The 11,016-nt window shown below is 68.5% G+C and overlaps 2 protein-coding genes across 7 annotated transcripts; one reads left to right on the top strand and one right to left on the bottom strand.

The window, feature by feature from the left end:
* Positions 1-258: 258 nt before the first annotated feature.
* CCDC142 (coiled-coil domain containing 142) lies at positions 259-4,188 on the bottom strand (the record flags this gene model as incomplete). Its single annotated transcript, XM_082483074.1, has 10 exons — positions 259-541; positions 747-958; positions 1,043-1,220; positions 1,295-1,409; positions 1,575-1,727; positions 1,919-2,076; positions 2,179-2,343; positions 2,428-2,514; positions 2,624-4,084; positions 4,164-4,188. The coding sequence occupies 10 exons, from the start codon at positions 4,186-4,188 to the stop codon at positions 282-284; spliced, it is 2,814 nt and encodes a 937-aa protein (XP_082339200.1). The 3' UTR covers positions 259-281.
* Positions 4,189-4,792: 604 nt separating this feature from the next.
* TTC31 (tetratricopeptide repeat domain 31) lies at positions 4,793-10,808 on the top strand. 6 transcript variants are annotated; one of them, XM_082482332.1, is made up of 16 exons: positions 4,793-4,857; positions 5,647-5,705; positions 5,805-5,874; positions 5,975-6,234; positions 6,467-6,550; positions 6,788-6,856; positions 7,034-7,201; positions 7,297-7,428; positions 7,508-7,571; positions 7,884-7,974; positions 8,062-8,203; positions 8,413-8,514; positions 8,595-8,667; positions 9,184-9,258; positions 9,463-9,565; positions 9,753-10,808. In XM_082482332.1, the coding sequence occupies exons 4-16, from the start codon at positions 6,190-6,192 to the stop codon at positions 10,282-10,284; spliced, it is 1,680 nt and encodes a 559-aa protein (XP_082338458.1). In that variant the 5' UTR covers positions 4,793-4,857; positions 5,647-5,705; positions 5,805-5,874; positions 5,975-6,189; the 3' UTR covers positions 10,285-10,808. The 6 variants fall into 6 exon arrangements, with proteins under 6 accessions (XP_082338458.1, XP_082338460.1, XP_082338457.1 ...); XM_082482334.1 differs by having other exon boundaries at positions 4,799-4,857; positions 5,961-6,234; XM_082482331.1 differs by lacking the exon at positions 4,793-4,857 and adding an exon at positions 8,859-8,997 and having other exon boundaries at positions 5,581-5,705; positions 5,961-6,234; positions 9,753-10,025.
* Positions 10,809-11,016: the final 208 nt, after the last annotated feature.

Genomic DNA, 11,016 nt, shown 5'->3' with positions numbered 1-11,016 from the left:
GGGGGGGGGGGGGGGGAGCCCTTAGGGGGCCGCTGCCGAATCCCGGTGACCCGTGCGGGGGGCGGGGACCGGGCAGAGGCCACCCCACCAGGTACCGGAGCCGGTTAGAGGGTGCTGCAGGCAGGAGCAGAGCTTCGACCGTACAGGGGGTGCTGGAGTCCCCCCCAGGGCTCACCCCGCAGCCATCGGGGGGACGACAGGGATGGGGATGGGGACAGGTGGAGGGATGGAGATAGACACGGGGACACCTCCTCAGCCCCCCACAACCGCTTTATTGCCGGTCAGGTGTCGGGGCTGTTACTGACGCAGGGCAAACCGGGCACACGCCAGCGCCGGGCTCGGTGCAGTCGCAGCGACAGCCATTGCTGCTGGCTGCCCGATAGGTAGGACTCGGGGATGCCACCGCTTCGGAGGCACGCCGCCATCTCATCGCTTGGGGTGACCGGGGGGGTCCCTGCTGCCGCCCCCGGTATCTCCAGGGTCTCCAGGCCGTGCAGGCTGCCCGCTCCCGGCTCCTGCGGGTGAGCACCATTGTCTGAGCCTGGCCAGGGAGAGGAGACAAGAATCAGGGTCCGTGCCGGGGATCCTGGACCCTCCCGCTGGTGGGGGCCCCCCCCGAGAGGTGACTCTTGCCCCCCACCCTGTGCTCCTCGACACCAGCTCCGTCCGCCAGAGCCTGGGATAGCCACAGCCCATGGGGTGGCTGAGTATGGCCATCCCTGTCCCCCACCACCGCCGTGACTCACAGCAGCGGCGCAGGGAGTGCCAGGGGCGGGGGAGCACGCCGGTCGCCCCACCGGGCTGCTGCAGGAGGCAGAGAATGGCCCCATCCATCTGCTGGAAGACGCGGAGGGACAGCAGGGACTGCCGGGTCTCGGGGGCCAGTCCGTAGCGTTCCGAACCCACCAGCTCCCGCACCAGCTCGAAGTCCTGCCTCAGCTGCAAGGCTCCCTGCAGGCTGTCGGGGACACACTGGCAGTGCTCAGCCTGGCTACCCCAGCACCACTCATGCTGGCCCAGCCCCACCACCACCGCCGGCTACCTGAACTTGATCCTCTGGGCCAGGATGTGGTCCATCCAGGCCTCCAGGAAGGCTGTGGTCACCCGGGCCAGGGTGGGGGCTTGGGCATCGCGGGGCAGGAGCTGGGCACCCTGCAGCACCTGGCCCAGCACTGCCTGAGCCGCTGCCGCCGCATAGGCACTGGGAGAGCTGGGGAGGTCTGTGGAGGCAAGGGGGGACATTCGGTCAGCCCTGCCCGCAGCCCTCCCCAGCACCGAGGTACCATCTACCCACCAGCGCGGAGGCCGACCCTCCAGTGCTTGCCCAGTGGCATGGTCTGGTCGAAGATCTCGGCCGACATCCGCTTGCAGTCAGTGGAGAACATCTTCAGCACGTCCCCTGAGAAGAGCTGGGGGGGAACAGAGTAGGGGGAGCCAGGGGTGGCATGGTGGGTCCACAGCACCCTGCGGCTCCCCTGGCTGTGCCCAGATGGAGCAGAACCACTGGCGTCCCTCCCAGCACAGCACAGCTCCAGCTGGCTCCCCAAGGTCTACCTGCCGTGGTCAGGCCGTACCTGGATGCTGGCAGCCATGGAGCAAATCTGCTGGCACAGCTGGTGCTCCCGGTGGGACAGCAGGGTGGGGGGCAGCTGTGAGGGGGCTTCCCCGGGCTCCGGGAAGGTCCCACTCACCAGCACCACCAGCTTGTCTGTCTCTGTCTTCAGCAGCTGGAAGGAAGAGGGGTGAGAGGAATCCTGCCCAGTGGCCAGACCTACAGCCGTCCATCCCCCAGCCCCACAGCCATCCCCCAGCCCCATAACCTGCCCCACAGCCCAGCCTCCGCAGGGAGAGAAGGTGACCCCCTGGGGCAGGGCGCAGCCCCACACATGGGGGTCCCCATCCCTTGTCCCCTGCGTACCTGCAGGTCCCCCTGGGTGACGAGCAGGAACTGTGGCAGAGCCCAGGCCGCCAGGTACCGGCAGGCTCTGCCCATCAGCCAGCAGCAGGCAGCCTGCGCCGTGGCCAGGCAGCAGCCCAGCACCTGCAGGCGCAGGCATGGCGAGCCGGGGGGGCGGCCTGGGGGGAGGCAGGGGATGAGGAGGTGTCATAGTGGCCAGAGTGAGGCAGGGGTCAGCCCAGAGGGGTGGCTGTCCCTGTCACCCCCGAGACCCCACTCACCAGGCAGACAGGCGGGCAGGAGCCGCAGGCAGCGGAGAGCGCAGGCCAGGGCTGGGTAGAGCCGCTGCAGGCATCGCGCCGTCCTGCTCTGCACCGGCCCTGCGGCCGGCACCGGCTCCCCTGAGCACTTGTCGGACAGACCCGAGCCCAAGGCGCCAGCAAAGTCTGCGGGGCGGAGGGGACACACACACAGCACTCAGCAGCCCCGTGCCGCCCTCCTGCCAGCACCCCGAACCCCACACCCCGTACCTCGCTCCCAGCTGCGGAGGACGCCCCGGCAGAGCAGGCGCAGGCAGAGCCTCCCCAGCTCCTCCTCGCACTCCCAGGGGACACGGGCTGCGGGGGGACAAGGCGTGAGGGACAGCGCACCCCATGGCGGCATCCAGGGGGATCCCAGGGAGCCGCTCGTTGGCACTGCCACCCTCCTGCCCTGGCCCCCACCTACCCTGGGCGAGAGCATGGCTCAGCTCCTGCGCGGCGGCTGCGGCCCCACCAGCCCCGCAGTGTGGCAGCCCCAGACGGTGCTCCAGCGTGGTGCCGGTGGCCCCCCAAAAGAGAGGGCGGTACTGGGCATGCAGGGCCTCGGCCGCTGGTGCGCGGGAGGCATCCAGCCATCGCACCGACTTCCAGCTAGCAGAGCTTGGCCTGGTGGCCGTGCCCAGGCTGGCCACCGGTGGCTCGAGGGACTGAGGGGTCTCCACCGCCGCCAACGGCTTCTCCTGCTTGGGCCCATGGAGGACATGGTGCCAGAGGCTGTCGGCGGAGGCCACCAGCACCCCCAGGATGAGGCCCATCAGCTCCTTGTCCTCCCTGCACAGTGCCCGCAGCCCCCCAGCGAGGCCCGGCAGCTCCCCCTGTCCCGAGGGTCCTGTATCCACTGCCGTGGTGCCATACTCCAGGGGCCAAGGCACTGCGGTGTCCTCCCAGCAGACATGTTCTGCCCCGCCACCCCCATGCCATGGCTGCAGGAGGGTCTGGAGCCGCTCGGCCGCCAGCCGGCCCCGCTCGGCTGCCAGTAGCCCCAGCACCCTGGCCACGGGGAAGGCATGGGAGCAGTCCCTGGTGGCCCCGTGGCAGCCAGTGATGCCGGTGGGCAGGCGGCTGGCAATGCCCAGCTCCAAGGCCAGGTTGCCCACCACCTGGTTGTAGATCTCCAGGCCCTGAAAGAGGTCGGAGAGCAGCTCTGGCAGGAGGGCAGCAGCAGGGCTGGCCCGCGCCAGCCCCCGCAGCCGCGCTTCAGCATGGCGCTCGGCCAGCCGCGTGGCATGCAGTGCGAGTAGCAGCAGCGCCTGCCGCATGTGCGCCACCGACTCGTGCTTGCGCAGCAGCAGCGGCCGCAGCCACGGGTCGCTGCGCATCCGCCGCCGCAGCCCACTCCAGTGGCCGGCGTGCGTCCGCAGCTCCTGGCAGAGCCCCCGCAGCTGCTGGGTGGCCCCCAGCTCCCCGGCTGGTGGCTCCGGCTGCTCCACAAGCACCAGGAGCCGGCGGAGGAAGTCAGAGGCGGCCTTTAGCCGGCGGCTGTAGTCGCGGACGAGGCGGAGGTGGTGGCGGTGCTGCAGCAGGGCGTGCAGGGCAGCGCCGCGCTCAGCCACGTGCGGGTGGACAGGGTGGTAGGAGAAGGCAGCAGCGGCGCTGTCGCCAGGCTGGGGTCTCACATGGCCCCGGAAGGTCTCAGTGCGGGGATCCTCCCAGACACAGAGGCAGCGGTGCAGCCCTGGGAAGCTCTGCTCCAGTAGGGCGAGGAGGGCTGGCGTTTCCTCCTCTTCCTCTTCATCCTCGCTGCTGTCGTAGCTGCGCTGGCGGGGCCGTGGGGGCAGCAGGCGCCGCAGGCTGGGGCTGACACAGCTGCGCAGCATGGCCTCTGCCTTCTGCAGGGAGCGGGCCAGGCCCCCCAGGGAGCTGCTGCCTGCACGGGCAAGGACCCTCAGTGTGGGGCAATGTGAGGATAGCCCCTGCCTGCTGCCACCCCGACTCTGCCCTGGTACCCAGAGTGGATGACGGGACAGCCATGCCTCTCTGCAGCTGCCCCGGCCCTGCCAGCACTGCTGCTGAGACCCACCGCCCCCGTGGGCACCCAGGGAGCCCCCAGCCCACCCCTCCTGGCACGGGACCCATCCCAGCAGGCTGCTCCATGAGCATGTTCACTGCTCATTTGTCACCTGCCCTGCTGCCTACAGCCACCCACCCCTCTCAGGATGCCATACCCTCACCCTGAGCCAGCCCCTCACCTGTCTCAGCGGGTTCCCCGCGGGCAGCTCCATCCCCCGGGGTGGCCAGGGGCGGGCGGGCCGTCAGGAGGAGGAAGATGAGGTCGCTCAGACCGGCGCCATCGCCTTCACCCACCTACGGGGGACGGCAGATGGGTCAGGACGCGCTCCCCGTCGGGGGGGCGGGGCTACAGGTGAAGGGGCGGGGTTACCGCAGAGGAGGGCGGGACCTGAATAGGTTGTCCCCGCCCCTCGCCGCTGGCAGCCACGGAGTCGCCCCGCCGAGGCCACACCTCCCAAAGTCAGACCGCGCCCCTCGGGGGGGGCGTTGTCAAGGAGACGCCGAGAGCGGCCTCGGGCCCGGTGCCGCCGCCCGGCCGGGAGCCGGCACCGGGCCCGAGGCCCAGCCGGTGTCCTCGGGGAGCGACCTGAGCCCGGCGGTCTCCCCGTCCGTTCGGGGCCTCACCTGCAGGCAGGGCACCCCGGCGCGACGCTCAGGGCAGCTGTCCTCCATGCTGGGCCATCCCCGGGGGCGGCGGGAGGAAATAGGCTTAGGCCGCGTCCGCGCTAATCCGGAGGAACGGGCAGGGCTGACCTGCTTGGGAGGGCAGCGCCGCGGTGCCCAGTGGAGGGAGGGGTCCTGAGCAGCGGGAGGCGGCCGGGCCCGCGGCTTGAAGGGAGGCGGGGACGGCGGGAGGGGACGCGGAGCTCCGGTCCTGTTCGGTACAGGCCTTGCGGGCCGCCGTCCTGCCCACACCCAACATGGCGACCGGGCAGGCTTCAGCTCACGCAGTCTCCCACTTCCGGTTCGCGCAGTGCCCCACTTCCTGCGCGTCCGTCGGCGGCCCGGGGCGATGCGGGGGGCGGGCGGGACGCGGGACCCGGCCCGGCCGGGCCTGGGTGCCTCCAGGCTTTGGGTTGACCCCGCCGCCTGCCCCTGGGGCTGTGTGCTCGGCCCGGGCGGCTGGAGCGGCGGTACGGGACAGGGGGGCGGGCGAGGGAGGGAAACCGGGGGATCCCGGTGGGGGGGGCGATGGTCCCGGGCAGGGCCAGGGGCTCCCGGGGCGGCTGGACCGGGATCCCGCAGCGACGGTAGTCGCACTGTGAGCCAGTCTGACGGGGATGGGGGCGCCTGCGGGGCCGGGGCCGGTGCTCGGGGTGGTGGGGGGTGGCGAGGGTGCGGAGAGCCCAGCCCCGCCCCGCCCTGCCGCTCTGTTTCGGTTTCGTTTCCGATGGCTCAGGGTTGGCTTCTCTTCCGCAGCGCCCTTCTGTCCCCGACACTACCTGCCCGGCGCCGCCGAGGAGCACAGCCGGCGGCAGGTACGTGGGGCGGTGGGGGCCGGGGCCGGGAGCCCCACGGGAGGCAGCGCCGCCTCCCCCGGGCCGGTCCCTCCGCTCCAGCTCCCGGTGCCGCCGCAGGTGCCGTTCCGCCTTGTGAACAGCAGCGCGATTGGGGCAGCCTCCGGGGCCCGGGACGCCTTCGGCCGCGGTGAGTCGGGAGGAGTCGCCGGGCGGCGACCGTGGGGGGGTCTGCCGTGGGTCCCGGCGCTCGGGAGCTGCCACTGATGGCCCCAGTTTTCCCTGCACAGGCCCGGGCTTCTGGTACTGCCCCAGCCGGCTGGAGGAGTCTAGTGAGGAGGAGGAGTATGAAGAGGAGGAGGAGGAATGGATCAGCTTCAGCCAGCACTGGGACGTTTCCAGCGAGGACACCGACCCCCTCTACAACTTTTGCGGATTCAAGAAGTCCTTCTTGTGCAAGGAGCCGTTGCCCACTCATCCCCTTCCAACCGCTCTTGAGGTGAAGATGCACAGGCTGCCTGCACCCTGGAGGCACCAGCTTACGGCCGAGGTGAGGGGCACCCTCTCTGCCTGTGGGCTGCCACTCTGCTGCCCGTTTTTGCCCTCCACGGTACCTTTGCGTCAGCCAGGTCACATTCTCCTGTCCCTCTTGTCCTCCCACCTCCTCGGGGACGTGGGGGGCTGGGGGCTGGCAGCACTGCTGTTGGCTCACCCAGGGCCATCCCGCTCTCCCAGCCACGGTGTGGTGCCAGGCGCTGGCACTCATGGTGCCACTCCTCCAGGAAGCAGAGAGGAACGCACGGGAGCTGGTGGCAGAAGAGGAGCGGATGAAGAGGAAGGCGGAAAAGAAGAAGCTGAAGAAGAAGGTGAGTGCACCCCGCAGGGCATTCACCTTGCCAGCCTGCAGCATGCAGGCAGCTGTCCATGTTTCCCTTCTTCCTGATCCTCACTGTTGCTCTGGGGGGAAAGCACCTCTCAGGGGCAGCCTGGGGCTTGCTCTCCCCTCCTCCACCAGCACAGGGACAGAGTTGCAGCATCATGCTGGGTGCAGGTCTGTGCTGCTCTGCCTGGTGCCCACTCACTGCTTGCTCTCCCATTTCCAGAAGCAGAAAGCCCGGAAGAAACAAGAGAAATTGGGACAAGAGCTGAAAAGCAAGCAGGAGGCTGAGTCAGTGAGTGACTGCGTTAGCCCCTCACCCCAGCCTCTGCCCAGCCATGGGTGCTGCGGCAGCCAGGCCATGCTACCTTTCGGCGTCCTGTCTGTCTCTGAAGGTGGGATGCTGGGGAGAGAGGGGCGGGCAGGCAGAACCCCACTGCCCTGGCTGCCATCTTTTGCTCTGTCCTTCCAGAGCACCTCATCCCTGAGCAGCACTGTGGGTGCCGGACACCCCCAAAACTGCAATGCTGAGGAGCAGGAGGGCTGGCCGGGCCCCAGCCCCTCCCCGTGCCTCAGGGACAACACAGCCTCCTCAGGAGAGGAGGAAAGAAGCCAGGAAGACAGGGCAGAGGAGGTGGAGGTGAGGGTTCCTGACGTGGGTGCCAGCCTGGTGTGCAGTCTGCCCTGCGGACAGGCCTGGGGCTCTGCCCACCTCACCCACCCTGCCTCTCCCAGGATGAGCTGGACTTGAGCTGCACCTTCGTCTTCAAAGCCCGGCAGAAAGCGGGCGTGAGGCTGGCAGCACCTGGGAAGGAGAAGCCAGCTAGGACAGATGACACAGAACCGGGCAAGAGGGCGCCAGGGAAGGTGAGTTAGTGCCCTCGGGAGGGACCTGCCTGCCCCGTGGGCACCAGAGCCCTTGCTGCCCTGCCTGCCCACCCCGCAGACATCCGAGCCCGAGCCTGTACCCCTGGACACAAGTGTGGTGGAGCAGAGCCTGATTCTTGCAGGTCAGTGCCTCAGCGCCCCCACCCCCAGCAGTGAGAGAAGGTGGTGGGCACATGGGGACTCTGCCCTGCTGCTTCCCAGCTCTGTGGATACTTCTGCCCCAAGAGGGTTTGTGCCAGGGCCCCTTGCCAGCATGGCTCTTTGCAGGCCATTGTGGCCCTGGGCTGTCCCCAAGGTGCCTTTCCCTCACAGCTGGGTGATGGCGGAGTCACTGTCTCCTCTGCAGCCCCGCTCCCCTCTGCTCATCCCCAGCAGATGCCTATGTCCATGCTGCTGGGCTGGAGAGTCAGCAGCAGGTGATGCTCTCCCCACAGGCCGTGGCAATGAGGCAGCCCAGAAGGGCCAATACGCTGAGGCAGTGCACGCCTTCACAGAGGCTGTGAAGCTGAATCCCAGGGAGCACCGGTGAGCGACAGGGCTGGGGAGCCAGCTGCCCTGAGGACTCTGAGTCCTGGCTGGCCGTGGTCAGCTGTAGCCTCACTCTCCCTGCAGGCTCTTTGGGAACCGTTCCTACTGCTACGAGAAGCTTCAGTGTTATGAGGAAGCCCTCAGGGATGCGCAGGTGTCACTGCAGCTCCAGCCTGGGTGGCCCAAAGGCTTCTTCCGCAAGGGCAAGGCACTGCGGGGGCTGGAGGTACCAGGGCTGGGTGGGAGGCTGCAGGGTACTGGGGCTGGGCAGGGTCTGCATGGTGCTGGGGGTGTGCAGGGGGTGCTGCAGGCTGCCAGTGGGGCTGGTCAGAGCCCTGTATGGAGTGGAGCAGGGGGCTGAGTGCTGAGGCTGGCTCGCTGGGTGGGGGGTCGGCATGGGCAGCAGGAGCTCAGCCCCTCTCCACTGGGTCCCAGCGCTATGCCGAGGCTGCCAGCACTTTCGAGGAGCTGCTGCGCCTGGACGGTGCCAACGCTGAGGCAGCTGCTCAGCTGGAGGCCTGCCGGACCCTGCTGCAGGTGAGTCCCTGGCCCTGCCGTCCCTGGCCCTGCCGTCCCTGGCTGCTGCCCCACGGGGCCTGACCTTCTTGCCCCCACAGCAGAGCAGCCCGGGGGGTGTCCCTGTATCCCCATCCCTGCTGGAGGCTGGGGAGCCGTCACTGCCTCCCTTCGGTAAGGAACCTCTGCACCGGCAGCGTTTTTCCTTTGGAACTGCTGGCAGAGCTGGCAGCTGAGGGGTACAAGGGAACCGGGGCTGTGGTCTTGGGGCTGGAGAGGGTCTTGGGGGGATGCTGGCCCACCCACGGTGGGTGCCATGCCAGCCCACAGAGTCAGATAAGCCTATCCCTGCCTCTCCCCTGCAGGGGACTGGGTGAGTGGGAGCTGCCAGGACACAGACACAAGTGGCTTTGTGACTGTTGTGAGCTCCAGGAGCCAGGCGAGAGGCCAGGGCCGGGCCACAGGCAGTAGCCAGCAGACGCTGCCTCCAACCCATCCTGCCAGGTAGGGCTGGGGCTGGTGGGGCCAGGGCAGCCCCATGGCTGTCTGGGACAGTGATTGGTACTTAGTGGGGGGGGTGGGCAGGAGTGGGTGGATCCCAGAGCTCCCATGTAGCTGGTGGTGCTGGAGGGGTCCTCAAGCTGGTGCAGGACAGAGCTGGCTGCTAGTGACACTGATGTGGTTTGGCAGGGACTGCTATCCCCTTTGGGTGGGGAATGTCACTTCCAGGATCAGCAAGAAGGTGCTGCACAACTCCTTCAGCCGGTGAGTGTGTCTCCATGCTGAGCCCCCCCAGACCCCCAGTGCCCTGCCAGCCCCATGCGCATCCTGCCCCACATCACCATCCTGGTGCCAAGACCACAGTGCCCTGCCAGCCCCGTGCCTGTCCCTGTTCCCTGGTGCTCCTGGCCTGGGGAACGAGCCCTGTGAGGGAGGCACAGATGCCATCTCTAGCGCTCCGCTCTGCAGGTTTGGGGAGATCCGCTTCATCCGAATGCTGCCAGAAAGACGTTGCGCCTTCATCAACTATACACAGAAGGCGGCGGCGGAAGCAGCCTACGCGGGCATGCAGGTGAGCTGGTGGTGGGTACTGTGCCGTGGAGCCCCACAGCCCCTCAGGGGCCAGAGGAGAGGGGGCAGGCAGAGCCGTGTGGGGGATGTGGGGGTGCCTGCCCTGGGCTCAGCCCCCTCCTGCCCTCTCTTTGTCCCTGCCTTGGCAGGGGTGGTGCTGCCAGTTCATCTCCCTCTTGCTCCCCCAGGATGCCGAGGTGGAGGGAAGCAGGCTGGTGCTGCAGCTCAAGCACCCCTCCCATGCCACCCCGTCCCCCCGGTGGCACTCGGAGCCCCACAGTGCGGTGGGTGCCTTCCCCACTGGGCTCCTGTAGCCAGGGGGCTCTCCTCAGCTTAATGGCAGTGGAGCTGGACCCTGCATGGTGCGGCATTGCCCTCCTGCACTGCTGGCACACCATGGAGGACCTGAGCCCATGGTGCTGCTGCCTCCCTGCCCACTGCCCCAATGGACAGCTGCGATGGGATGGTGTGGCTCCCTGCCTGTCCCAGCCACTGCCTGTCCCATGCTGGGTGGGTGCGCAGGGCCCTGCCAGCATGGTGCCCACCAAGCACAGAACCCTCCTGGGATGGAGCCGTGGAGCCATCAGCCACTGTGGACATTTGCCCCCAAGCCCCCGAACGGAGGAGCTGGCGTGGCCCTGTGAGGGCCCTGCCTGCTCGGTCCTGCCGGAGCCTGGGGCTTCCCTGCCCTGCCACCCCCCCAGGGGGCCTGGGACATGAGCTGTGGTTCCTGGTCCTGTGCCAGGCTTTGTTGCCCAGCCAGAGAGGAGCCAGGGCACCTGCTGTTGGGTGCCTTCTGCTGGGTAGCGGGGCTTGGGGTGGGGGCTGGCAGCAGGACTTCTGCTCCCTTCGTGCCGCCATGGCTCCTGCGGGCTCTGCAGGGGGCTGACCCTGCCCTTAACCTGCCTGTGCCTTTTCCTTCCATGGGCACTGGGACCTTCCTCCCTCCTGGGTGGGGGTTCCTCCCTCCTGGTGCCTCAAGTGGCTGTGCCTTGTGGGGCTGCCCCTGGTGGGGGGGGGGGGCTGTGCTGCTGCCCCCCTGCCTGCTCCAGCCCTGCCCTGGGTGGGTGCAGGGATCGCCGGCCCAAGGGGAGGCAAGGGACCTCCCCGAGTCCCATGGGGCTGGAGGCCATGGTGGGTCGGTGCCCACCTTGGAGCTGCCTGGAGATGGCTGTTACCCCCAGCTCCTTCAGGGATTTTGTACCCAATTTGGCTTTTCTTAATAAAACTGAGAGCCAGCATCAGTCATCTGTCCTTCCCTTCCCCTCCAGCCTTGCTGCCTGCCCTGGTGGCTCCGGGGTGCTTGAAGCTGGAATCCCGCAGCAGCAGCTGCCAGCCTTGCCCCGTGGGCTCAGGGACCCTTTTCCCCGGGTGCCCGACGACCCCTCTCCTGGTGTGGGTGAAACTGCTTTTCCCCACCCCGGACTCTGGTTCTGCGTCTGCCGGCACAAC

Source organism: Vanellus vanellus, assembly GCF_965231255.1.
Source record: "Vanellus vanellus genome assembly, chromosome: 4".
NCBI lineage: Eukaryota > Metazoa > Chordata > Aves > Charadriiformes > Charadriidae > Vanellus > Vanellus vanellus.
Note: the sequence above shows the minus strand (reverse complement) of the source record. Positions and strands in the feature narration are given on the sequence as shown.